Raw genomic sequence first — 24,550 nt, 5'->3', positions numbered from 1 at the left:
AAGCTGCAGATTGAAACAATTGAGACGCTTTCTCTAACCTTACTCGTGTTTTCTTGTCTGTTAGATCTCTTTGTTTCTTCAATGTTTTTACAATCTCTCTCATCTTCTCTCCTTAGTATCTGCGGCATTCAGCACCTGGAGAGAGCAGGCAATAATCTCACTCTCTTTGACTCCTTATACTTCTGCATTGTCACCTTCTCCACCGTGGGCTTTGGTGATGTAACCCCAAAGATCTGGCCATCACAGCTTCTAGTGGTCATCATGATCTGTGTTGCCCTTATTGTGCTACCTATCCAGGTAAATTCAGCTGCCTGGGCTAAAAAATAAAAATAAATACTGTACATGCACATTTCCTCATGTATTATCCCTTTAGATATGCCAAAAATACAGAAAAAAGACCCGTTGATCATGCCAGAATTCCGGAGAGCTCAAAACTTGCTAGGTTAGTTCCTAGTGACATTGGCACAACCCCAGAACTACAACTCCCAAAAGCCTATTCGCTATGCACAGTGTGTGGGTAGGCTTCTGGGAAACAAAGTCTCAGTATTGGTTTTCTGGAAAAAAAAGAGAGGGCAGGGGGTTATGTAGTCCAGCACAGAAGGAAATAATACCGTGTTTCCCCCCAAAATAAGCCTGGGTCTTATATTAATTTTGGCAACCAAAAACACAGTAGGGCTTATTTTCGGGGTAGGGCTTGCCATTTAATCCCCAGTGTGAACAGAGTAAAAGTGCTTGTAAACTGCTAGAATCCTCGCTATTACAGTGGAATATAAGAAGGTATTTTACTCAATTATATTACAGAAACACACACCTTTTACATATAATACTGTAATAGAGAGGATTCTAGCAGTTTACAACCACTTTAAACTAGGGCTTATTTTTGGGGTAGGGCTTATATTGCAGCCCTCTTGGAAAATCAGGGTAGGTCTTATTTTCAGGGTAGGTCTTACTTTCGGGGAAACACAGTATAAATAAGCTCAGAAACGTTTGGAAGAATGTATGTGTGTTTGTGCATGCCAGAAACTAAAGTCCCATATTTTGGCAATTAGTGTTTTTATCTGTTGTCAGTGATCTCTTTTGTATCTAGAATGCTGCAATGTTGTTCATAAGCTTTGAATATTCCTTCTATATTCATTGAATCTTTCTGAAATTGCCTCATCTATCTGTGATGCTATCTTTGAGCTACATGTAGATTAAAAAAAAGTAGCTTTTGCAGTACACAGAGCTCTATTATTCCTCCTTGTTTGTGCACGGAAGAGGGGCAGTAAAGTTCTACATCAGGGGTATGCAAGCTTAAAGAGGTGGAGATCTACTTGAACAACATGGAAGAAGTCAAAGATCACCGGGCACAGAGTCGCCTCCTCACACTAGAGCTGCATGATTCTGGCCAAAATGAGCATCACAATTTTTTTGCTTAGAATAAAAAGATCACGATTCTCTCACAATTCACGCAACGTAAAATCTTTCTCATTATACAAAAAAAAATAAAAATGGGCTAACTATACTGGTTAGTTTTTTTTTTTTAATTCATTAAAGTAATTGTTTCCCAAAAAATTGCATTTGAAAGACCGCTGCGCAAATACAGTGTGATATAAAATATTGCAACAACCACCATTTTATTCTCTAGGCTGTCTACTAAAAAATATATATATATAATGTTTGGGGGTTCTAAAGAGGAGGGCCCATTAAAAAAAAAAAAAATAAATAAAAGTCAGCAGCTACAAATACTGCAGCTGCTGACTTTTAATTGGACACTTACCTGTCCCAGGGTTCAGCGATGCGGGGGATCGAAGCCCCGCTCGCCTCCCCCTCCGTTCAGCGGCACCGGCATTGCAACTGTGGGCGTCGGGTTGTGGCTTCACAGCCAGGCACCCACTGCGCATGCGCGAGAGGCGCCGCACGCCGTGATTGGCCGCTCAGTCACCTGGGACCTGTAATGGGTCCCAGGTGATTGACAAGAGGGAGGGAGCCGAGTCCTTCCTGTGCCGAGGGGGAAGTGATGTCACCAGCCCAGGCACTGAAAGAGGCAGACTACGAGGGACCCCCTAGCAACAGGCATTCAGAGGTGAGTTAAAAAAAAAAATTTCCAAATGTTTTTTTTTTATTTTTTTTTTAGGAATTTTCATGTATTTTTTATTTTTTGGGTGGAACAGCACTTAAGTAATTTTCTAGCAAAAAAAAAAATGATTTTAACTTGAAACCAACAAATGTCAGAAAAAGGTTTAGTGTTTGGGCCCTTTTTATTGTGCTAATAGCGCCTGCAAACCGACCCGAAAGTGCCGCTGCTTTGGCTCCAGTGTGAAAGCCCCGAGGGCTTTCACACTGGAGCGGTGTGCTAGCAGGACGGGAAAAAAGTCCTGCTAGCAGCATCTTCGGAGTGGTGAAGGAGCGGAGTGTATACCGCTCCTTCACCGCTCCTGCCCATTAAAATCAATGGGACAGCGCGGCTATACCGCCGGCAAAGCGCCTCAGTAGAGGCGCTTTGCAGTGGTTTTTAACCCTTTCTCGGCCGCTAGCGTGGGTAAAACTGCCCCGCTAGCGGCCGCATACCGACGGTAAAGCGCCGCTTACAATAGCGGCGCTTTACCGCCGACGCCGCCCCCGCCCCAGTGTGAAAGGGCCCTTAAAGTGGTTAAACTTTTTTCACTTACACACGAAGTCTATTCCATTGACAAATTGTTACAATGTTTATACTTAAGTTCAACTGATAAAGAATGCTTTGATTCTTGGTTAAAACTGCCCAGTTTTTCTCTTCCTTTCTTTTGACAGCCGTGGCTTCAGAAGAGCAGAGAGAATTCTTTGCATAGAAAGAATCGGGAAACACTTTAGTCAAGATCGCGTTAAGGATTCTTGACGATTAATCGTGCGGCTCTACCTCACACCACCACTTTAACCACTTAAGGACCGGAAGATTTCCCCCTTAATGACCCTTTTTTGCGCTACTTCACCGCGTTGCTTTAACTGACAATTGCGCAGTCATGCGACGCTGTACCCAAACAAAATTTATGTCCTTTTTTTCTCACAATAGAGCTTTCTTTTGGTGGTATTTGATCACCTCTGTGGTTTTTATTTTTTCGCTATAAACAAAAAAAGACTGACAATTTTGAAAAAAAAAAAAAAAAAAAAAATATTTTTTACTTTTTGCTATAATAAATACCCCCCCCCCCCCCAAAAAAAAAAAATTGAAAAAAAAAATTCAGTTTAGGCCAATATATATTCTTCTACATATTTTTGGTAAAAAGAAAAAATTGCAATAAGCGTATAGTGATTGGTGTGCGCAAAAGTTGTAGCGTCTACAAAATTCAGTGCTATAAAAATGCACTGATTGGTATATAATTGACACTGGCAGGGAAGGGGTTAACACCAGGGGCGATCAAGGGGTTAAATGTGTTCCCTGGGAGGTGTTTCTAACTGTGGGGGCAGTGTACTGAGTGGAGGAGGAGAGAGATAGCTGTTCCTAATCACTAGGAACAGACGATCACTCTCTACTTCTCTGACAGAACGGGGATCTGTTTGTTTACATTGACTGATCCCCGTTCTGTCTCTCAGTGATCACGGGTGACCGGCGGACATCGCGGCTGCCAGCCACGCGTATCAGCTCCCCCACCGTGCAGCAGTCACGTGCGTGCCACTAGTGGCGTGCACGCGCCCTCTATAGCTGTTTAAAGGGCCGACGTACAGCTACGGCAATTCACAGGAACCAGCCGACCTGCCGCAGTATAATGACGGCGTCTGGTCGGCAAGTGGTTAAACCTCTAATTGCCGTACTACCGTGTCGCAATCGCATGCATTGCATGGCAATCATGGGTTTAAACCGCAGCACATCAGTGTGAAAGCAGCCCTATACTATTATGCCCAGTGTATTGTTTCACACTGACCTGAAGATCTCTTCTTTCCTGCTGCTGGCACCACTCTGGAGACCGCTAGCCGGGATAAGAAGTGGAGTGTAGTTGGTATCACTCCGCATGGGACAGGAACGGCACTACAGAGGAGGCATCAGCTCATGTGACTCTTCCTCCCTACTACAGCTCCAAATTTACAAGTAGTCCCTCTGCATTGCACTCTGTTTAATGCTCTGGAATGACAGGTAAGCAAGCCCAGACAGCGATCTACCAGTCACCTGTCCGTGATGGTAGATCACGATCTACAGGTTGCTGACTCCCGTTCTAGATTGTAGAATGCTACTCTGAATGTTGCATGGGATTGTATAAGCACCCCTTTTCAACAAGTAATAATAAATCTCCTGAAACAAAAAGGTGTTGGCTAAATGAAACAACAAACACAAATATATTTTGGAAAACATTAGGCCCGCGGTCCTTTATTGGGGTTAAAAGCTCATAAACACATTTTTTAAATAAACTTCCTTTAACCACTTGACCTCCGGATGATTTCCTGACCAGGCCATTTTTTGCGATACGGTACTGCGTCACTTTTCCTGACAATTGCCCGGTTGTGCGACACTGTACCCAAATAAAATGTATGTCCTTTTTTCCCACAAATAGAGCTTTCTTTATGGTATTTGATTACTTCTGCGTCAAATAAAAAGACCAACAATTTTGAAAAATAGAAAAAAACAATATTTTTTACTTTTTGCTACAAAACATATGCAATAAACAAAATTGAAAAAAAAAAAAAAAATTTCTTCATCAATTTAGGCCGATATGTATTCTGCTACATATTTTTAGTAAAGAAAATCCCAATAAGCGTATATTGATTGGTTTGCGCAAAAGTTATAGCAACAAACATTTTGGCAGTGTATGATTAGCTTAAATTAATTATATGTGAAGTTGCTGCCCCTTTAACCACTTCCGGACCGCCTTTTGCACATTTACTGCGGCCCGGCGGCCCGGCTGCGTGAAACAATGTACCTGTACGTCGCTTCATGCAGTAGCCTCTGGAGGTGCGCGCCCATTGGACAGAGGGGGAGCCAATCAGCGGCCACCCGTGATTGTTCTCCAGAGAGGCAGAACATCGATCTGCCTATGTAAACTAGGCAGATCGCTGTTCTGACAGGGGAGAACATAGAGATCTTGTGTTCCTGCTAAGCAGGAGCAGGAACACGGATCACTGTGTTCTCCCAGTCAGAGCAATCCACAACACAGTAAGAAAGCACCCCCTAGGGACACACTTAATCCTTTGATCGCCCCTGGTGTTAACCCCTTCCCTTTCAGTGTCATTAGTACATTAACAGTGCATATTTTTAGCACTGATCACTATATTAGTGTCACTGGTCCCCAAAAAGTGTCAAAAGTGTCAGGTGTCCAATTTGTCTGCCGCAATGTCGCAGTCCCTCTAAAAATTGCTGATCGCCACCATTACTAGTAAAAAAATAAATAAATAAAAATTCTATAAAAATATCCCATCATTTGTAGACGCTATAACTTTTGCGCAAACCAATCAATATACACCTATTGGCATTTTTTTTACCAAAAATATGTAGCAGAATACATATTGGCCTAAATTGATGAAGAAATTAGATTTTTAAAAATTTTTTATTGGATATGTATTATAGCAGAAAGTAAAAAATATATTTTTTTTTCAAAATTGTTGCTCTTTGTTTGTTTATAGCACAAAAAAAAAACACACAGAGGTGATCAAATACCACCAAAAGAAAGCTCTATTTGTGGGAAAAAAAGGACATCAATTTTATTTGGGTACAGCGTCGCACAACTGCGCAATTGTCAGTTAAAGTAAAGCAGTGCCGTATCGCAAAAAATGGCTTGGTCTTGAAGGGGGTAAAACCTTCCGGATGGTTAAATGGAAAAACCTTCCACCTATGGCATAAAAAACAACAAAAGTGGGCACTAACGTATAATAAACAATCCAATGTGAACATATTCATAATACAAGTAAATGATATGTATATGAAGCAATAAAAATAATAAAACGATAATGAAAAGTCCATAAGTGACAAATTCCCAACACCGTGATCTTCAACCTCAAATTCTTGTTTCTTCACCTCTTGTGCCCAAAGGTGTGGATATAAACTCACCAGAAATGTTTGACCCCTTTTTACAGGTAGGTCAAAATGTGCTGTTTGCCCCTTAGGCTGATAACTCCTAGTCTTTATCTTCAGTACATTCCTCCAAGTAATTACCCGTCAGAGGTGACGTGACCCAGTAGGAGACATATTAAAGGGTATTATAGCTTAGTATTTTATTAAAATGTGGCATTAAAAACAAAGAGATTGTTGCACTCACACAGTAGAGTGCCTAGATACCGGCACCAGCGTGTATAGCATGTGTGGGAATAAGTAATGGCTTTTCCAATCCTGCCACGCCACCCTTCAACATACGTTTCATCAAGATGGCATCTTCAGGACTTCCTAATACAGTGATGAATGCAAAAAATATGCACTGTCACTGTATTAATAACACTGGCTGGGAAGGGGGCTAACATCAGGGGTGATCAAAGGGTTAACTGTGTGTTTTTCTAAACTGTAAGAGGTCCTTTTACTAGGGGAAGACATAGATCCTAGTCCCTGCTTTGCAGAGACGCAGGATCCATGCCTTCCCTCTTGTCAGAACGGCAATCTGCCTTGTTTACATAGGCAGATTGCAGTTCTGTCTCTGTGGCTGATGATTGGCAGGTGCCAGCGGACACCGTGTCTGCGGTACCCGCTGATCGGCTCTTGCTGTGTGTTATCACAGCGGTAGTGAGCTGGCAGTGGCAGGCATTCCCACCCCTTACCAGGAAGTGCAGGATCACGTATATATACACGTGATCCTGAGCACAGCAGCCGCCCTGTAGCAGTATAACAACAAGTGGTTAAACTTATTTAAATAATCATGAACAAACCAATAGTATTTGAAACAAATAGCAAACACCAAAGCTCAGTCACCAAGACTTGAGCGGAACGTAACAGCCCATTAAAGTCTTGAATCATGCTTTCCACCCACCATAGTGGACGATAATACCCCCAAGAAAGGATAGCCACGACTAGGGGCAGAGCGGGCGGGACAGCTGGTCTTGATTGTAGATTTTAAGTGGAAGTCCATGCAAAAACGAAAATCTCTGCATCTATAGCCACCAACATTCTAACACTAACCTCTCTATCCCTGAAAAGAAAAAAATCAGTATCCATACCTTTTCTACAGGCAATCTGACCCGATCTCCAGCGGCGGAAGCTGTGATCCCATGCTGAGCTGTCAACCATGGCTTCGTTGTGGAGGCGGGTGCAGAGGACACTTCCGTCAACGGAAGCCCCATTGTAACTCTATGAGCGACGTCACCCCCCATTCATTTCACAACCGTTATCGAACGTCTACTCAGCAGAGCTTCCGCCGCTGAAGATCGGGTCGGACCGACTTTAGAAAAGGTATGTATACTAATTTTTTCTTTTCAGAGCTAGAGAGGTTAGTCTTATGCCCTCTTCACACGACCGGTTTTGCTGTCGGAATGAACTCTGAAGGTTTTTGGGACGGAGTTCCAACGGAATTCGGCTCAAGCTGTCTTGCATACACACGGTTACACCAAATTCCAACCGTCCAGGACGCAGTGACGTACAACACGTACGACGGGACTAGAAAACGAAAGTTCAATAGCCAGTAGCCAATAGCTTCCGTATCGTACTTGCTTCAGAGCATGTGTCGTTTTTGGCACGTCGGAACAGCATACAGACGAGCGGTTTTACCGATAGGGATTGGTTCCGTCTGAAAAATTTAGAACATGTCCTCTTTCTAGGTCCGTCAGAATTTTTGACGTAAAAAGTCGGATGGGGCACACACACGATCAGAATATACGATGAAAAGCTCCCATCAGACTTTTTCTGTCGGACATTCCGCTTGTGTGTACAGGGCATTAGAATGTTGGTGGCTATACATGCAGGGATTTCCACTTTGCTGGAAATTCCTCAGGAGATTTTATAGGTAGGTAAAAGTCCTAATTGGTTGCTGTTTTTCCCTTTGAAAATCCCTGACCAATCCTAGAGCGATGTGCAACAAGATGATCTGCTTAGTGACAGCTGCTAGCTGAGAGTCTGCCTGGATACAGGAAAGGGGGAACCTGAAATAGATAAAAGGAGAGCCAAAAACTGCACACCAAGAAAAGAACTTGGTAACAGCTAAACAAACTTGCCATGGGGCTACTTTATTATGTTTGTGGCCCTGCCATGCCTTGATGGGGAGCATGAAATGACAAGGGTGGTCTCTCTTACTACTCTAAACCAAGCACCTTGGGTAGTGGGTCAGGCGCAAGTGTAGGTGGATAATAACGCCAGTGATATCCTTGGAACTAGGAAATGCTGACGCAATGTGGTTGAAGGTGACTGGAGATGTAGGTCACTGGCAATAAGAGTACAGAAACAAGCCAGGGTCAGCAACAGTCAGGCTGGGTCAGCAACGTGCAGGCAGGCAGAAATTGTAGTCATATAGTCAGATAACTAGCTGGAGTAAATACAAGAGCAAAGCAACAGAACTGGGAAGAACCACAGAAGAGTCAGGGAACAAGCTGGGTCGGTAAGAGAGATCAGAAACAGAGGTGCAAAAAAAGTACAAGATTTTTTGGGGCAGAGTCGCGCAGGTTTTGTCCCTATAGACTTCAGTGTGATTGCCTGAAAAACACCTGAAAACATGCATAACATGTTTTTTCACACAATTTCTTGTCTCTCCTTCTCTTAGTAAGTAGTTTGGTTAGTTACTTAGCCAAAACAAAACGCTCCAGCCTGAAAACATCCGAAAAAAGCGTGTACAAATGCATATTAAAAAAGCTTTAAAAACGATCAAAGAAGCTTAAGCTCAAGAGTGAACCTAGAACAGGCTTTTTCAGCTAGGGTTCCGAACCCTGGAGTGCCATCTCAGTTCTTCAGGGGCGCCATTGCAAAATGCCTAAGGCCTCATGCACACTGGACGTTTTTGGCCTTTTTGACAGCTGTTGTTTTTGGCTTCAGACGTTTTTTTTCTACAGTCAATAAACTCTCCAGCTTGTTATCCTATGTGTCCATGCACTCATAGGCTGTTATCACCTGTTTTTAGCTGGGGCGTTTTTTGGCTGTAAAAAAAACCCAAAACTAGTGGGTTGTGAGAGGGGTTTTTCAGCTGTAAAAACAGAAATACACAGATAAGCGCTCAAAAACACGGCTCACCAGCACCAACATTTTTGATCCCATTAAAAAAAAAAAAGCTATAAAATGCAAAAAAATGCTATTGCAAAAAAAGCTGGAAAACGTTGAAAAACTCACCGAAAGCTACTGCTATTTTTATAATGTTATAACATCCAGTGTGCATGAGGCCTAAAGGTTGCCCAAACTGTCCGAAAATTGTCAACAAGCCAGTGTGTGGCTCAAACCTGCTTTCATGTTACACAAAGCCATAAGTTTTTATTGTGCAACATTACAAGCTTGGGTACTGTGCTGGCCAGCTGCAAGCCTAGCAACTGATGGCATCATCGGTTGATAAAAAACATGTCAGGCGTCTGCGCAGTTTCCTTGTTTGTCCTTGCCTTGCTCCTCTCTGTCAACACTAGGGTCATGGTTACATGAGGTAGAGAAACCGAGAGAAGCGAAACCCTGAAATACTAGTCAGTACCAGTGTGCTAAGATGTATTTGCTTTGTAATAATAAATCCTCTAATGTTGAGGATCCCACATGTGTGGATGTAGTAAAACTACTAGTTTGTTAGCAGGCTTTACTGATACTACTTTAGAAGTCCCCATTTGGACTAATCCATCTTTGGATCAGTTAAGTATGTAGCAATAACTCTCGGTGGAGCTGCTGGTTTAAAGCGGGCCTGTCCTCTTATCTCTTTACCCCTCTTAAATTGTTCAATCTCCTTGGCACAGCTGTAGTGCAGTGTTGTAATGATATGAGTATTGACTTTAACCCACAATATACACTTATATTTATATTTACCTCTACCTGGGTGTCTGTAGCTCCACCTGCAGGAGAAATAACAACACTGCACACAAACTTCAATAATAACCAGAAATAACTTCTTACTTTGAGTAAGTAGTATATTTATATAAAGGGTTATTACAATGACTACACTATCACACCAACGTAGTGCAATAGTATAGTGAATAGTTATGACAGTTGGTAACATACACAAATATACCTAATTATATATATCTATACCAGGGAGCTCCCCCTGCTCTAAACTGTAAAGTCACTATATTTAGTAAATAAATGCAGAGCCCTGCAATAAAAAATAGTCTTGACGTCTTCAGTCTTCGCTAGCTAAGAACTTGTAATTGTAATCCACAAGGGGGGTTCCTCTGGGGTGTTGCGCAGTGTAAGGTAATACACCAAGGCAGTTATAATCCGGCAGACTGACTAAGTGTTCTCACATGAAGAAGACAAACATCTAGCATCCACTCTTGAATACTGAAGTCTATGCAGATGTATTGTTTTCCAACTTAACTTGTTCTGTAGGACTATCAGTCCCAGCAACACTCTGTAACAGTTCTAAGTGTGTGTGTAGTATTAAACAAACTTCCGGGTGTTAACCCTCTCACCACACGGGATGCAGGCAGATGAATGTCTCCGTTTCTGCAGTTCTCAGTCCGTATGGAGGCACCACCACGCCGTCACACTGTTCTGTTCACTAACGACCAGGAGTCCTTGGTCACCTCCCCATGTGTCTTCGCAATGAACACTTCTGCTGCTCCAGCACACTGTGATATGACGGCAGGATCCTTGCAGCTGCTCCGCTCCTTCTCAAGGTAGGCCACAACCCTGTGGGACACACACACCCACAGAGTCCTGCTGGCAGGCTACGCATCCCAGGAACAAGAGACCTAAGATGGCCGCTCCCGGCCCTTTTATATCCTCCCACAATGCAGTTCAGTTCAACACTTGTCCAGGAGCATTGTGGGTAGGTCACGGCTAAAGTTCCGAAGTAAACAATCAATCACTTCCATGTCACTTCACTTGATCATGAAACGTAAAAGTATTGTACCTTTTCAATTATCCACAAGATGGCACTATAACAACTTATGTACTGCATAACACACATATGACTAAAAACAACAGTTGTCAGCGCTACATACTCCCCCTGCTTTAAATCTTTGGTCCCCAAAGATATGTAAGACCTTGTTCCTGCTACACATCTTAGCTTCTAAATGAGTGCACAGGACCAACAGAGGAGCCTCCCACCAATTCTCAGGTGTTGGAAAGCTACTCTGTGTACCCACAACTGTCACCTTAGTATCAGATACAGGTGTGCCAAGGGGTGAAACAGGGCTCTCTCCTTGTCCAGATTGACTGAGGAGGAACTAGGCTCATCAACATTCCTTTTGCTGGTAACCTTTGTTGTCTCAGAACACTCGCCCAAAGTATCATAGGTTAGTCTCTTAGGTGGGCGATTGTTCATCTTTCCTCTTTGTTCTTTTGGTGTGTCCTCTATTTCTAGATGAACACTATTCTCTTCTATTTCAGTGGGAGATAAACAATACTCAGCTCTTTCGGACAATGGTACAAACTCTGAATCTTCTGGCCTAAGGGCCTCACTACCCTCTTTGGTTGTTGGTGATGAAACACTCGCTTCAGCTTTGGGTATATTAGATGACCACAACCAGCTAATGTCCATCTCACTCGCCTCACTGTCTTCAGTTGACAAAGCCCCAGACTGGGACCTAGTTACAGGCCGTTGTGCAACCTCTGATGTTGCTAACTCCTCCTCGGGGATTATCCTGACTGCATCAGTAAGGGGCAAAAGGTGATTCCGATGCCAAGTCTTAATTGGTCCAGCACTTCCTTCTGGTCTGATTTCGAAGACTGGAAGTCCTGGGAGCTGTTTACAAACAATGTATGGCTGTGACCTCCAGCGATTCGCCAGCTTGTGTTTCCCAGGAATGCCTAAATTCCTTAATAGGACTCGGTCACCAGGTTGTAGATCTTGAATCCTCACTTTGAGGTCAAAGTTTCTTTTATTTCTACTCCCTCTGCTGTCTGACATAGTCTGAGCCTTCCCATAAGCAATCTTCAGACTCTTCCTCAGCCTGTTTGCATATCCTCGGTGAGAGGTCTCTGAGGTGTGGTCCAGAGAAGTTCCGAAAGCCAGGTCCACTGGTAATCTAGCCTCTCGCCCAAACATCAGCCGATAAGGTGAGTATCCTGTGACATCATTCTTGGTGCTGTTATATGCATGCACTAAAGCGGCAATATGCTTACTCCAGTTGGGTTTTTGCTCAGAGGTTAGTGTCCGCAACATATTAAGAAACGTTCTATTAAACCTTTCCGGCTGTGGGTCTCCTTGTGGATGATAGGGTGTAGTTCTGGACTTTTGAATTCCCAATAGATCCAGGAATCTCCTGATGAGTGTACTCTCAAAGTCCCTTCCTTGATCTGAGTGGATCCTCGGCGGTAAGCCATAATGGACGAAGAACTTCTCCACTAATGTCTTTGCCACTGTGACTGCCTTCTGATCTTTCGTGGAGAAAGCTTGAGCATATCTGGTAAAATGATCTGTGACTACCAGGATATTTCCTTGCCCACTCAAGTCAGATTCTAAACACAGGAAATCTATGCAAACTAAATCCCTGGGACCTTGGCTTGATAAATGTCCCATTGGGGCTGCCCGCTGCGGCAGAGTCTTTCTCTGGATACACCTATGACAGGAGTGACAGTAACTCTCCACTTCTTTCCTCATGTAAGGCCAGTAGAATCTATCTCTTATCAATTGAAAAGTTCTTTCTGGCCCCAAATGTCCATGACAATCATGTAGAGCGATTAACACTGTCTCTCTGTGCTTCTCTGGCAGAAACAGCTGCCACTTCTCCTCCGGATCTTTAGAGGGGCCCCTTCGGTAGACCACCCCTTGCAACAACTGCAACCGATCCCACTCTTTGTGTAACAACAGAGCTTCTTTTCAGGCACTTCTCAAAAGTAAATCAGGGTGTTTACCCTCCAGAGCTTCCAATACCAAGCTGCAGAGTGGATCTTCTTGTTGATCTTTCCTAAGATCTTTCCTTGATAACTTAGGTAAACCCTCTGCAGCAATCTGGGAGACATTACAGTAATACCTGGGTACTCCTGTTGTAGTCACTCCAATCTCTTCAGCTCTGGCTCCACCCTTCTCCTGCTTAACTGCTCCTTCACAAAGGGCTCTTACCCCTTCGGGGGCAAATTGAGTCCAATCTTCTTGGGCGCTCAAGGGTCTGTACGGTCTTCTTGACAGCGCATCTGCATCTCTGTTGCCCACTTCCGGTCTATATTTCAGGCTGAAGGAGAATGTTGAGAGAGCAGCCAACCACCTTTGGCCTGTGGCATCCAATTTTGCGGTGGTGAGTAAGTATGTGAGGGGATTGTTATCTGTTTTAACTACAAATTCGGCACCATACAGATAATCTCTCAGCTTGTCTACCACAACCCACATCAAGGCCAGAAACTCAAGTTTATGAGTTGGGTAGTTCTTCTCAGCAGGAGCAGTGTTGCCAACCGCCCGTAGATTTACGGGCAGCCCGTAAAAACGACCCGTTTTTCGGGGCGCCCGTGAATGCCCGTTACGGGCACCGGTGCCCGTAAAAATGATGGCCGCGAGCCGGCCACGCAACTGCGCATGCGCCGTTCCGGAGCCGGCCGGGCTCGGGAAAGCTCGTACGCGCTCGGCCGGGCGGCGCATGCGCAGTAACGTAATACCGCCGCCCGACGTCATTTTCAAATCGATCGAGCGCGGCCGCGGCGGCAAGGCAAGCTGAGCTGAGCCAGGGCCAGGCGACTCTGCCACTGGAGCAGCAGGTCTCGGAGGCTGAGCAGCACGCGCCGGCAGAATGGAGGGGAGCCCTGCATCCAGGACCAGGCAATCCAGAGTCTACGGGGACCGGGGGGAGTCTGGGACAGAGTGACAGCCCAGCCGACGGTGACAGAAGGTGATGGTGGCAGAGGGGGATGGACTGGAGCAGGTCGTGTTGGTGGCAGAGGGGGATGGAGGCAGAGGGGGGTGGACTGGAGCAGGTGGTGTTGGTGGCAGAGGGGGATGGAGGCAGTCTGGCAGAGGGGGGTGGAGGCAGGGTATGATGGTGGCAGAGGGGGATTGTGGCAGGGGGTGATGGTGGCAGAGGGGGTGAAGGCAGGGTATGATGGTGGCAGGGGGTGATGATGGCAGAGGGGGATGGAGCAGGTGGTGATGGTGGCAGAGGGGGATAGTGGCAGAGGGGGGTGGAGGCAGTCTGGCAGAGGGCGGTGGTGGCAGGGGGTAATGGTGGCAGAGGGGGGTGGAGGCAGGGTATGATGGTGGCAGAGGGGGATTGTGGCAGGGGGTGATGGTGGCAGAGGGGGATAGTGGCAGAGGGGGATGGAGGCAGTCTGGCAGAGGGGGGATAGTGGTAGGGGGTGATGGTGGCAGAGGGGGATGGAGGCAGGGTGTGATGGTGGCAGAGGGGGGTGGAGACATGGTATGATGGTGGCAGAGGGGTCAGTGGCAGAGGGGGATGGACTGGAGCAGGTGGTGTTGGTGGCAGAGGGGGATGGTGGCAGAGGGGGATGGACTGGAGCAGATGGTGTTGGTGGCAGAGGGGGATGGACTGGAGCAGGTGGTGTTGGTGGCAGAGGGGGATGGTGGCAGAGGGGGGTGGACTGGAGCAGGTGGTGTTAGTGGCAGAGGGGGATGGTGGCAAAGAGGGGTGGAGGCAGTCTGGCAGGGGGTGATGGTGGCAGGGGGTGGAGGCAGAGGGGGATGGAGGCAGTCTGGCAGGGAGTAATGGTGACAGGTGATGGAGGCAGGAGGTGATTGGACTAGATAATTCCTTATTATGTCGAAAATACCAAAAATATGTTTTTTTTACCTTAAAATCTACCTTAAATCACATTGCTATTTGCTTAGCATACCTGTTTGTAGCCTAAATACTGAAATTTACACCTAAAAATGTAATTTTGGAACTTTTGTGAAATGCCAGTAAAAACGTGGTGGTGCCAGTAAATTTTGGGTGTTGTGCCAGTAAATTTCAATCTGGTAGGTTGGCGACACTGAGCAGGAGACAGGCTCCGGCTCACATAAGCAACAGGCCTTAAATGTCCATTATGATCCTGATAGAATACTCCACCCAGCCCATCTCGGCTGGCATCCACATGCAGTTCATAGGGCTTGGTAGAATCCGCATAAGCTAACACTGGAGCAGTTGTAAGACTTTTCTTCAATTGACTGAATGTCTCTTCACATTCTTGAGTCCACTGATCCAGGATAGATTCCCTTTTCTTCCGGGGCCCTTCTTTTTGTCTCCCAGGTTTCTCTGATTCCACATCAGCCTCTTCCTGATTCTTCAGTAGTTCTGTAAGTGGGTGAGCTAGCTTTGCGAACCCCTCCACAAACCTCCGGTAGTAGGAGCAGAATCCTAGGAATGACCTGAGCTCAGTCACTTTCGTGGGCCTTGGCCAAGAGGTAACAGCTTCCAATTTTTCAGGGTCAGTTGCTATCCCTTCTTCAGACACAATGTGCCCCAGATAGTTCACTGAAGATTGATAGAACTGACATTTCTCCATTGAAAGTTTCAAACCCTCTTCATGTAGCCTCTTTAGAACCTTTTCCAGTCGCTCTTCATGTTCTTCAACAGTTCGGCCAAATACAATGATATCGTCTAAGTATACTATGACCTCAATCAAGTTCATGTCGCCTACTGTCTTCTCCATGAGCCGTTGAAAAGTTGCTGGGGCCCCAGACAGACCTTGTGGCATCCGGTTGAATTCATAGAACCCCATGGGGGTGATGAAAGCAGTCTTCTCCTTGTCCTCAGGACTCATGGGGATCTGATAATAGCCACTCTTCAGATCTAATACACTGAACCACTTCGCCCCTGACAGGCTCTGTAGGGCATCTTCTATACGGGGGGTAGTGTATTGATCAGGAATGGTCCGTCGGTTCAGAGTCCTGTTGTCGATACACAGCCGGAGTGGCCCATTTTTCTTCCTCACCACCACTATCGGAGAGGCATATGGACTCCTGGACTCCTTGATAATCCCAGTCCTCTTCAGCTCAGCCAGCTGTTTTCGGAGGTCTTCAAGATCTCCCAGTGGGATCCTCCTGACCATTTCCCAAAAAGGTTTGTCTTCCTCCAACCAGATCTTGTGCTCTACACTCTTGGCATACCCCACATCAAACTCGCTTTTAGAGAAAACTTCCTTCCATCTCATGAGCTGGGCTTTGGCCCTCTCCATCCATGCAGGCGTAAGGGAGGTGTTTTTCGGGTAAAAATTCTCTATGGGAATGTCCTCTTCTGGCCCCCTTTTCACATCTCTTGCCGAAACCGGGGTTGCTTGATTCGCCTGCCCAAGTAGCATTCTTGCTGGTATCTTCACAGGCAAGGCTGTCGTGTTCCGAACACTGACTGAGACTCTCCCCCTGCTTCTCTTAAGCGCCTTAGTAGATAACACTTTTGGGAGTATCTCCAGACCCACATCTTCTTCTCGAATGTCCGTCTCCAAGACAATGAAAGGACCAGGTTGTCTCCAACTCAACTTGACAGAGGCTCTCATGCATACCACTTCCCCGGTTGTAGCAGTTCTTCACCTCGGTCCAAACGCCAAACTTTTCCCACCCCTTCTGGTGGGGCCTTTTGTTTGTGTACTATGTTCCTGTACACTTGGATTAGCATGGGATGCACCTTCATGGCCGGGGCACTTTCCTTCTGTACAAGCGGTGTCAGGAGTCTTCTGACCAGATCAGTATTCGTTCCAATGATAAGGGAACTTTTATGAGCCCCAGGGGGTTGGGGACACACAACCGCCAGGGTGTCGAAAGTCTCTGCCTTTCCAGCCACACTTGGGTCAAAGGTGAGTTTGATAGGGATATATCCCTCATAAGGAAAGTTCTGGGTACCTAGACCCCATATCTCCAATTCTTCCAACTTTTACAGGGGCAGATGCTTGAGATGCTTCATGTAGAAATCTTTGTATAATAAGGTCACTTGAGCTCCGGTATCCAATAGTGCCTTAGCGTAGATTCCTTCTACCTGGATTGGGATAATCGGAGAGGGTCCCACTAAGTTGCGGGGAAATTCACCCTGAGTATTCGGCTTCTTCTGCCTACTAGAACGCATCTTGACTCCTCGCTTCCATGGAGGTTCACTCAACTTCATTCCTCCCTTTACTCTCAAAACTTTGGGAGCTTGGGTTTCGTTGGAGTTGACGACAGTTACAGGGTGCCCAGCTGACTCCTTCACTGGGGCCCTTTGAAGTTTTCCGCCGGCTTTTGACGTTGTACTGCTGCCCTTGGACTTGGGCACACGTTCCCAAAGTGTCCAACCCCTCCACAGTTGAAACAAAGTCCAGATTGGCTTCTGAAGGTGGAGTCTGATACTCTCTTCAAATTTTTTGTCCCTCCATTGGTCGGATTTGGGGGTCTCGTGGTCAGCAAGGCCATCATTTCCATTAACCGAGCCACCTGAGTCTTAAGAAGCTCAATCTGGGGATCATCCTCCATCACACTAACTGTTTGGACTCCAACAGTGTGCTTTGGTTCTTGAATGTTCTCCTTTTTCTTTTCTAGGATAGCCTCTTCCTCCCTCGCTATCCGATTTAGATCTGGGTACTTCAGTATACCTCCATCGTGGCGAGTTCTTAACCCCCCTGGCGGTATTCCCGAGTCTGGCTCGGGGTGGATTTTACATACCAAAAGCGGTATCCCCGAGCCAGACTCGGGCTTGCATCGCAGGATCCAGGAAGAGATTACTTACCTTGTCCCCTGGTTCCTGCGATGTCTCCCCGCTGTGATCGGCGAGCCGCTGTGTCTCGCTCGATTCACAGTGCCGAGCTCCGTTCCCTGCGAGCGTTGCGACGCACGGGGACGGAGTTCGGCGGCAAATTCAAAAGTGAAACACACAGTATAGATACAGTATACTGTAATCTTACAGATTACAGTACTGTATCAAATAACTACACATCCCCTTTGTCCCTAGTGGTCTGCCCAGTGTCCTGCATGCAGTTTTATATATATAAAACTGTTCTTTCTGCCTGGAAACTGGAGATTGTCCATAGCAACCAAAACTGTCTCTTTACATCAAAAGTGGTTTTAGACCAGCTAGAAAACAGCGATAATAAATTAGAATCACTTGCAGAATTGAGCGATAGTGATTTGTGGGGAAATCCGTCATCAAACACTAAAAGTAATAAAAGCTAAAATTCTGGAACTGAGCAAATTTCAGTGTTTTTGATTTGATTACATTATTATATAATTTTTATTATTATTATATTATTATGTGTTTTAATTATTTATAGTTAGTTATTATATTATAATTTTTTATTTCGTTTTTCAAACTTTATCATACCCGGGATGTCTACTAGACTCTTGTTTGGACAGATTTAAGTGAACTATTCCTAAGAATTACAGGCCTACAATATAAAACGCCAAATTTCTGTGCAAAATAATTGTACCGCTTTCAGCACCTAAAATCTGAAATAATCATACCGCCAGGGAGGTTAACTGGAGGGTGATGGGGTCCGAAGGCTGGGCAACCCTCAAGACTTGTTTGGCTCAAATTTCATCCACCTTACAAGGATCTAATCCCTTCTTCAGTAATATCTGGTGAATAACCTTGTCCAGCCGTCTCATATATTCTGACAACTTCTCTCCAGTTTCCTGATAGGTGTGTTCTAATTGGTAAATTAGGTCAGAAACATTTTCAGTACGTCCAAACACATCTTGCAGGATATCTAAGTAGTCTTGGGCTATACAGTTCTGTTTGCTGAGCTTTAAATTTCGAATGGCCTCGGAAGCAGGCCCTTTGAGACTCTCAGTGATCCGCTGTTTCTTTTGCGTTTCAGGGATGTCCCACTCATCCAGCACCTGCGTGGCCTGTTCCAACCATTCTTCAAAGGTGTCTCCTTTGAGTACAGGCCTTTGGCCCGAGAAAATGCCAAGTTTTCGGTACCCAGTCCCTGAATATGTTGGGTTCCCTTTTTGACATTGGGACACCAAATTTCCTAGAGCTGTGATGAGTTCTGGCTCAATTGCAGCCGGTGCTGACTGTGGTGGAACCTTGATTTCTGCTGGACTCATCTGGGGGAAAGTGGCAGGATTCTCCCCTTCTTCCCTTGGGTGGGTCAGATAAAATTTTGTCTTGTCAGCAAGTTCAACACTGGTACCCTTGAAATTTTCCGGGACTCCCTTCCTCCACTCCAATAATGCATAGGTGCGGAATGTCTCATGATTGGGTCTTACTGCGACCACCTTGGCTCTTTGTTCTGAGGATAGTGTTTTTACCACTCGATTAATGTGTTCTTTCTCCCAGATATCTCCCCAGAGTTCCATGGCCACGCTCGCTTCTGAGCGGGTGCCTTCCACCTCACACCACTGTACCACAATGGGGGGATCCATTCTATGGTTCTTAAGGGGGTGCTTGATTTCAAAGTGACAGTTATCCCGGAGGAGCCCCCACATATAGCAATAACTCTCGGTGGAGCTGCTGGTTTAAAGCGGGCCTGTCTTCTTATCTCTTTACCCCTCTTAAATTGTTCAATCCCCTTGGCACAGCTGTAGTGCAGTGTTGTAATGATATGAGTATTGACTTTAACCCACAATATACACTTATATTTATATTTACCTCTACCTGGGTGTCTGTAGCTCCACCTGCAGGAGAAATAACAACACTGCACACAAACTTCAATAATAAACAGAAATAACTTCTTTCTTTGAGTAAGTAGTATATTTATATAAAGGGTTATTACAATGACTACACTATCACACCAACATAGTGCAATAGTATAGTGAATAGTTATGACAGTTGGTAACATACACAAATATACCTAATTATATATATCTATACCAGGGAGCTCCCCCTGCTCTAAACTGTAAAGTCACTATACTTAGTAAATAAATGCAGAGCCCTGCAATAAAAAAGATAGTCTTGACGTCTTCAGTCTTCGTTAGCTAAGAACTTGTAATTGTAATCCACAAGGGGGGGTTCCTCTGGGGTGTTGCGCAGTGTAAGGTAATACACCAAGGCAGTTATAATCCGGCAGACTGACTAAGTGTTCTCATATGAAGTAGACAAACATCCAACATCTAGCATCTTAAATACTGAAGTCTATGCAGATGTACTGTTTTCCAACTTAACTTGTTCTGTGGGACTATCAGTCCCAGCAGCAACACTCTGTAACAGTTCTAAGTGTGTGTGTAGTATTAAACAAACTTCCGGGTGTTAACCCTCTCACCACACGGGATCCAGGCAGATGGATGTCTCCGTTTCTGCAGTTCTCAGTCCGTATGGATGCACCACCACGCCGTCACACTGTTCTGTTCACTAACGACCAGGAGTCCTCGGTTACCTCCCCACGTGTCTCCGCAACGAACACTTCTGCTGCTCCAGCACACTGTGATACGACGGCAGGATCCTTGCAGCTGCTCCGCTCCTTCTCAAGGTAGGCCGCAACCCTGTGGGACACACACACCCACAGAGTCCTACTGGCAGGCCACGCGTCCCAGGAACAAGAGACCTAAGATGGCCGCTCCCGGCCCTTTTATATCCTCCCACAATGCAGTTCAGTTCAACACTTGTCCAGGAGCATTGTGGGTAGGTCACGGCTAAAGTTCCGAAGTAAACAATCAATCACTTCCATGTCACTTCACTTGATCATGAAACGTAAAAGTATTGTACCTTTTCAATTATCCACAAGATGGCACTATAACAACTTATGTACTGCATAACACACATATGACTAAAAACAACAGTTGTCAGAGCTACAGTACATTCTTGGATTGCAACTTTTGGAAACAGGTAAAGGGGGTCACACTTGCACAGGTATATGATCATAGAACACTGTGGTTGTTTGATTATTTATGTAAGCAATATAGTGCCTCTCATAGGTGTTTTTATAAATGCCTACAACTTCGACATGCTCTACAGGTGCAATTTGGTATTCAGAATGCTAGGATTTCGAAAGTACCCCCTTATTGGGGTGCTGAGAATGCAGGGACCACAAAAGTTAATATCTACACTTTATTCACACTTATTGCAGACTTATGCCGCATACACACGATCGGAAATTCGGCCAGCAAAAGACCGATGAGAGCTTTTCATCGGAAAATGCGACTGTGCGTATGCTCCATCAGACTTTTGCTGGCTGAATTCCAGCCAGCAAAAGATTGAGAGCATGTTCTCAATTTTAGGGTCGGAAAAAGTTCCTATCCGAAAATTCGATCGTCTGTAGCAATTCCGACGCGCAAAATTCCTACGCATGCCCGGAAACAATTTGATGCATGCTGAGAAGCATTGAACTTCATTTTCTTGGCTCATTGTAGTGTTGTACGTCACTGCCTTCTTGACGGTCGTAAGTTCAGCAAACTTTTGTGTGACCGTGTGTATGCAAGGCAAGCTTGAGCGGAATCCCGTCGGAAAAGCCATCATATCTTTTTCCGACCAAAATCCTGATCGTGTGTATGCGGCATAAGATATGTGGTGCTACTCTGAATGAGAGGGGCAAGTGGCAGTCAATTGCCCCAGATATGATGGATGAGAATTGGGAGGAGATTTGCTCATCGCATTTAGTGATATCACCAAGTAGTTGATAAAAAATGAATTCAATTAAATATTATACACCAGACATATCTTAATCCGTGTTGTTTGTATAGAATGGGTCAGATGTCTACATCGATTTGTGTGTATTGTCGATTTTTTACATTTAATTTGATTTTGTAATGACATAGGTTACTGGAAACAGGTCATAGATAAACTGTCAACTATTCTTTTTAGACTGGGCCCATACCCACCAGAAGTATGTTTATTGGGGTTGCTGGAAGATGAGGTTTGGCCCAGATATGTTAAGATCTTTCTACAAGAAACATGATTTTTGGCAAATTGTTGTAAGGTGGATGCAACCCTTACCTCCCTCCATTAGTCAATGGGTTAAAGCAGTAAACCAAATCTTGCTTTATGAACAAAGTATGTATGAGTATAGAGGGACTTTACACAAATACCAAAAAATCTGGGGTACATGAAGTTATTCCTGTTATTGTCCTTGATGAAAGACAATAACCGTATATATCAGTGAGGGTTAATGAACATTGATGTAGAGTAGTATATGGGGAACAGTATTATGTAATAAAGAGTATTAAAAAAATACTAGTTTAGTTGTTTACATTTTAGAATTGGATAATTGAATTGGAATTGCATACTTGTAAATGAGGCCTTGACTAAAAATAGGTAGAGAAACACAGATGAATAAGAATCTGCCTTTACATGCATACAAACTTTGTTGGCATCCCAGTCTTAGTCTGTAGGGTTCAATATTGAGTTGGCCCACCCTTTGCAGCTATAACAGCTTTGACTCTTCTGGGAAGGTTGTCCACAAGGTTTAGGAGTGTGTCTATGGGAATGTTTGACCATTCTTCCAGAAGTGCATTTGTGAGGTCAGGCACTGATGTTCGACTAGAAGGCCTGGCTAGCAGTCTCCACTCTAATTCATCCCAAAGGTGTTCTATCGGGTTATGGTGAAGACCAGTCAAGCTCCTGCACCCCAAACTCGCTCATTCATGTCTTTATAAACCTTGCTTTGTGCACTGGTGTGCAGCCATTTTTGGAACAGGAAGGGGCCATCCCCACACTGTTCTCACAAAGTTGAGAACATGAAATTGTCCAAAATGTCTTGGTATGCTGACAGTGACCCCTTGGCCAAGCCCAACCCCTGAAAAACAACTCCACACCATAATCCCCACTCCACCAAATAATTTGAACCAGTGCACAAAGCAAGGTCCATAATGACATTAGTGAGTGAGTTTGGGTTGGAGGAACTTGACTGGCCTGCACAGAGTCCTGACCTCAACCTAATAAAACACCTTTGGAATGAACTAGAATGGAGACTGCAAGCAAGGCCTTCTCGTCCAACATCAGTGCCTGACCTCACAAATGCGCTTCTGGATGTAGGCTGGTGTAAACGGACACGTGTCGGTTTACACCCACCGCTCCATAGAGAAGAATAGAGGTTCCGATCGGGTCCACCTGAAAAACAGATGGGCAGACCCAATCGGCATGTCCGTGTGAAAGGGGCCTACATCTGAAGAAAGGAAGACAATAGGGCCTTTGTAAAAAGATGGTAAAAACCACAGCTATTGGTTCCCAAAGCAGGACATTATTTGGAACGACCACAAACCATGTGCTCTATAGCTTCTGAAGCAGCTATTCAAGATTAGACCAGTGAAAAGTGAGTCAGATATGCCCTAAGAAGTATGTTGATTGTTATGTATGCCAAAGTTACCCAGTCACTGCCCTTTCTTAAAGTGTTAAAAGCAATCTTGACATGTAGATAATGACACAGTAAAAGTGTGTCATTCCCACCGTTGTGTGAAAATTAGATTTATTTTATACAAGGTGTTGGGAGCTGTGCAAGCACAAAGACCTGCAATCAGAGAAGGTGCCATGAAAGTGGCAACAGGGTGCATAAATGAGTTTCAGGCTGGCTTATATCTGCTGATTCCCTAATATCTCAGTCTCTGTCTCCTTTTTCCTGATGCCTCTCCTCTCCCCCTCTACTGCCTTTTTCTTCTCCCTGGGAATTGCTGTACTGAGCTTCACAGAGACGTCTTGATCGGCTGATGGTGACAGTTGTCATGAGACAAGATGACAGATGTGGGTGCTGTGAAAGAAAGGCAGGGAGTAACATCAGTCCTTTTCTTGTAGTTATGCCGTCCCATCACGGGAGCCCCATAATTATTCTCAAGAGCTCTTCACTATAGTTCAGACCCTTTAAGTGGGTCGTTGTGATTGAGTTACTTTTTCTCCACAGCAGGGCTTACTCTGTAAGTGGAGATCATTTTTTTTGCTAAGCCTCGTTTATAGCAGATTTTCTCTTTTGCAGTTAAACTTGAGATAACCCCATTATATGTTTTTCGGTGTTCTCATTCACACAGCATGTCTAAACAAAATTATTAATGTGCAGACAGGGTTAATTATTTTAAACATTATTCAACACCCTTGCTAAACATTACAAAGCTGGGAGAGCATGTAAAGATTTTTTCGCAAATAAAACGCACTTAAAAAGGTAATCTTCAATTTTTTTTAAATAGGCTAGTGAGAACATGTAACAAATTTAAAGTAGATGTTATCCCAATTTAGCTGCAAAAGTGGAAATACACTTTAAAGAATAATTTAATATAATATACACAGTTATAATGATCCGGCTTGGACTAATGTAACTATGTAGAGTGGGGAAAATAATTATTTGATCCCCTGCAGATTTTGTAAGTTTTCCCACTTACAAAGAAATTAAGTGTCTATAATTTTTATCATCGGGGTATTTTAAATGATAGACACAGAATATCAACCAAAAATTCAGAAAAAAACACAATACAAATGTTATAAACTGAGTTGCAGTCCAGTAAGTAAAATAAATATTTGATCCCCTACCAACCAGCAATAATTCTGGCTCCCACAGACTGGCTACAGTATGTGCTCATGTGGTACACAGATAAGTCCCGTCAATTTAAGAAGATGCTTCTAACGACAACTCGTTATGTGTATAAAAGACACCTGCCTACAGAATCTCTTTCTTCTATTCAAACCTCTCCATTGTGGGCAAGACCAAAGAGCTGTCAAAGGACGTCAAGGGACAAGATTGTAGACATACACAAGGCTGAAATGGGCTACAAGACCATCAGCAAGAAGCTTGGTTAGAAGGAGACAACTGTTGGAG

The 24,550-nt window shown here is 44.6% G+C and overlaps 1 protein-coding gene across 3 annotated transcripts in view; it reads left to right on the top strand.

Annotated features, from left to right (window-relative positions):
* LOC141133307 (potassium channel subfamily T member 2-like) overlaps nt 1-24,550 on the top strand; it is a 411,333-nt gene that overhangs the window by 286,386 nt on the left and 100,397 nt on the right. For all 3 annotated transcript variants that reach the window (XM_073622598.1, XM_073622596.1, XM_073622597.1), the window contains exon 10: nt 117-297. In XM_073622598.1, the coding sequence (XP_073478699.1) occupies nt 117-297 (181 nt within the window). The remainder of the gene's footprint in view (nt 1-116; nt 298-24,550) is intronic.

Source organism: Aquarana catesbeiana, linkage group LG03 (assembly GCF_042186555.1).
Source record: "Aquarana catesbeiana isolate 2022-GZ linkage group LG03, ASM4218655v1, whole genome shotgun sequence".
NCBI lineage: Eukaryota > Metazoa > Chordata > Amphibia > Anura > Ranidae > Aquarana > Aquarana catesbeiana.
Note: the sequence above shows the minus strand (reverse complement) of the source record. Positions and strands in the feature narration are given on the sequence as shown.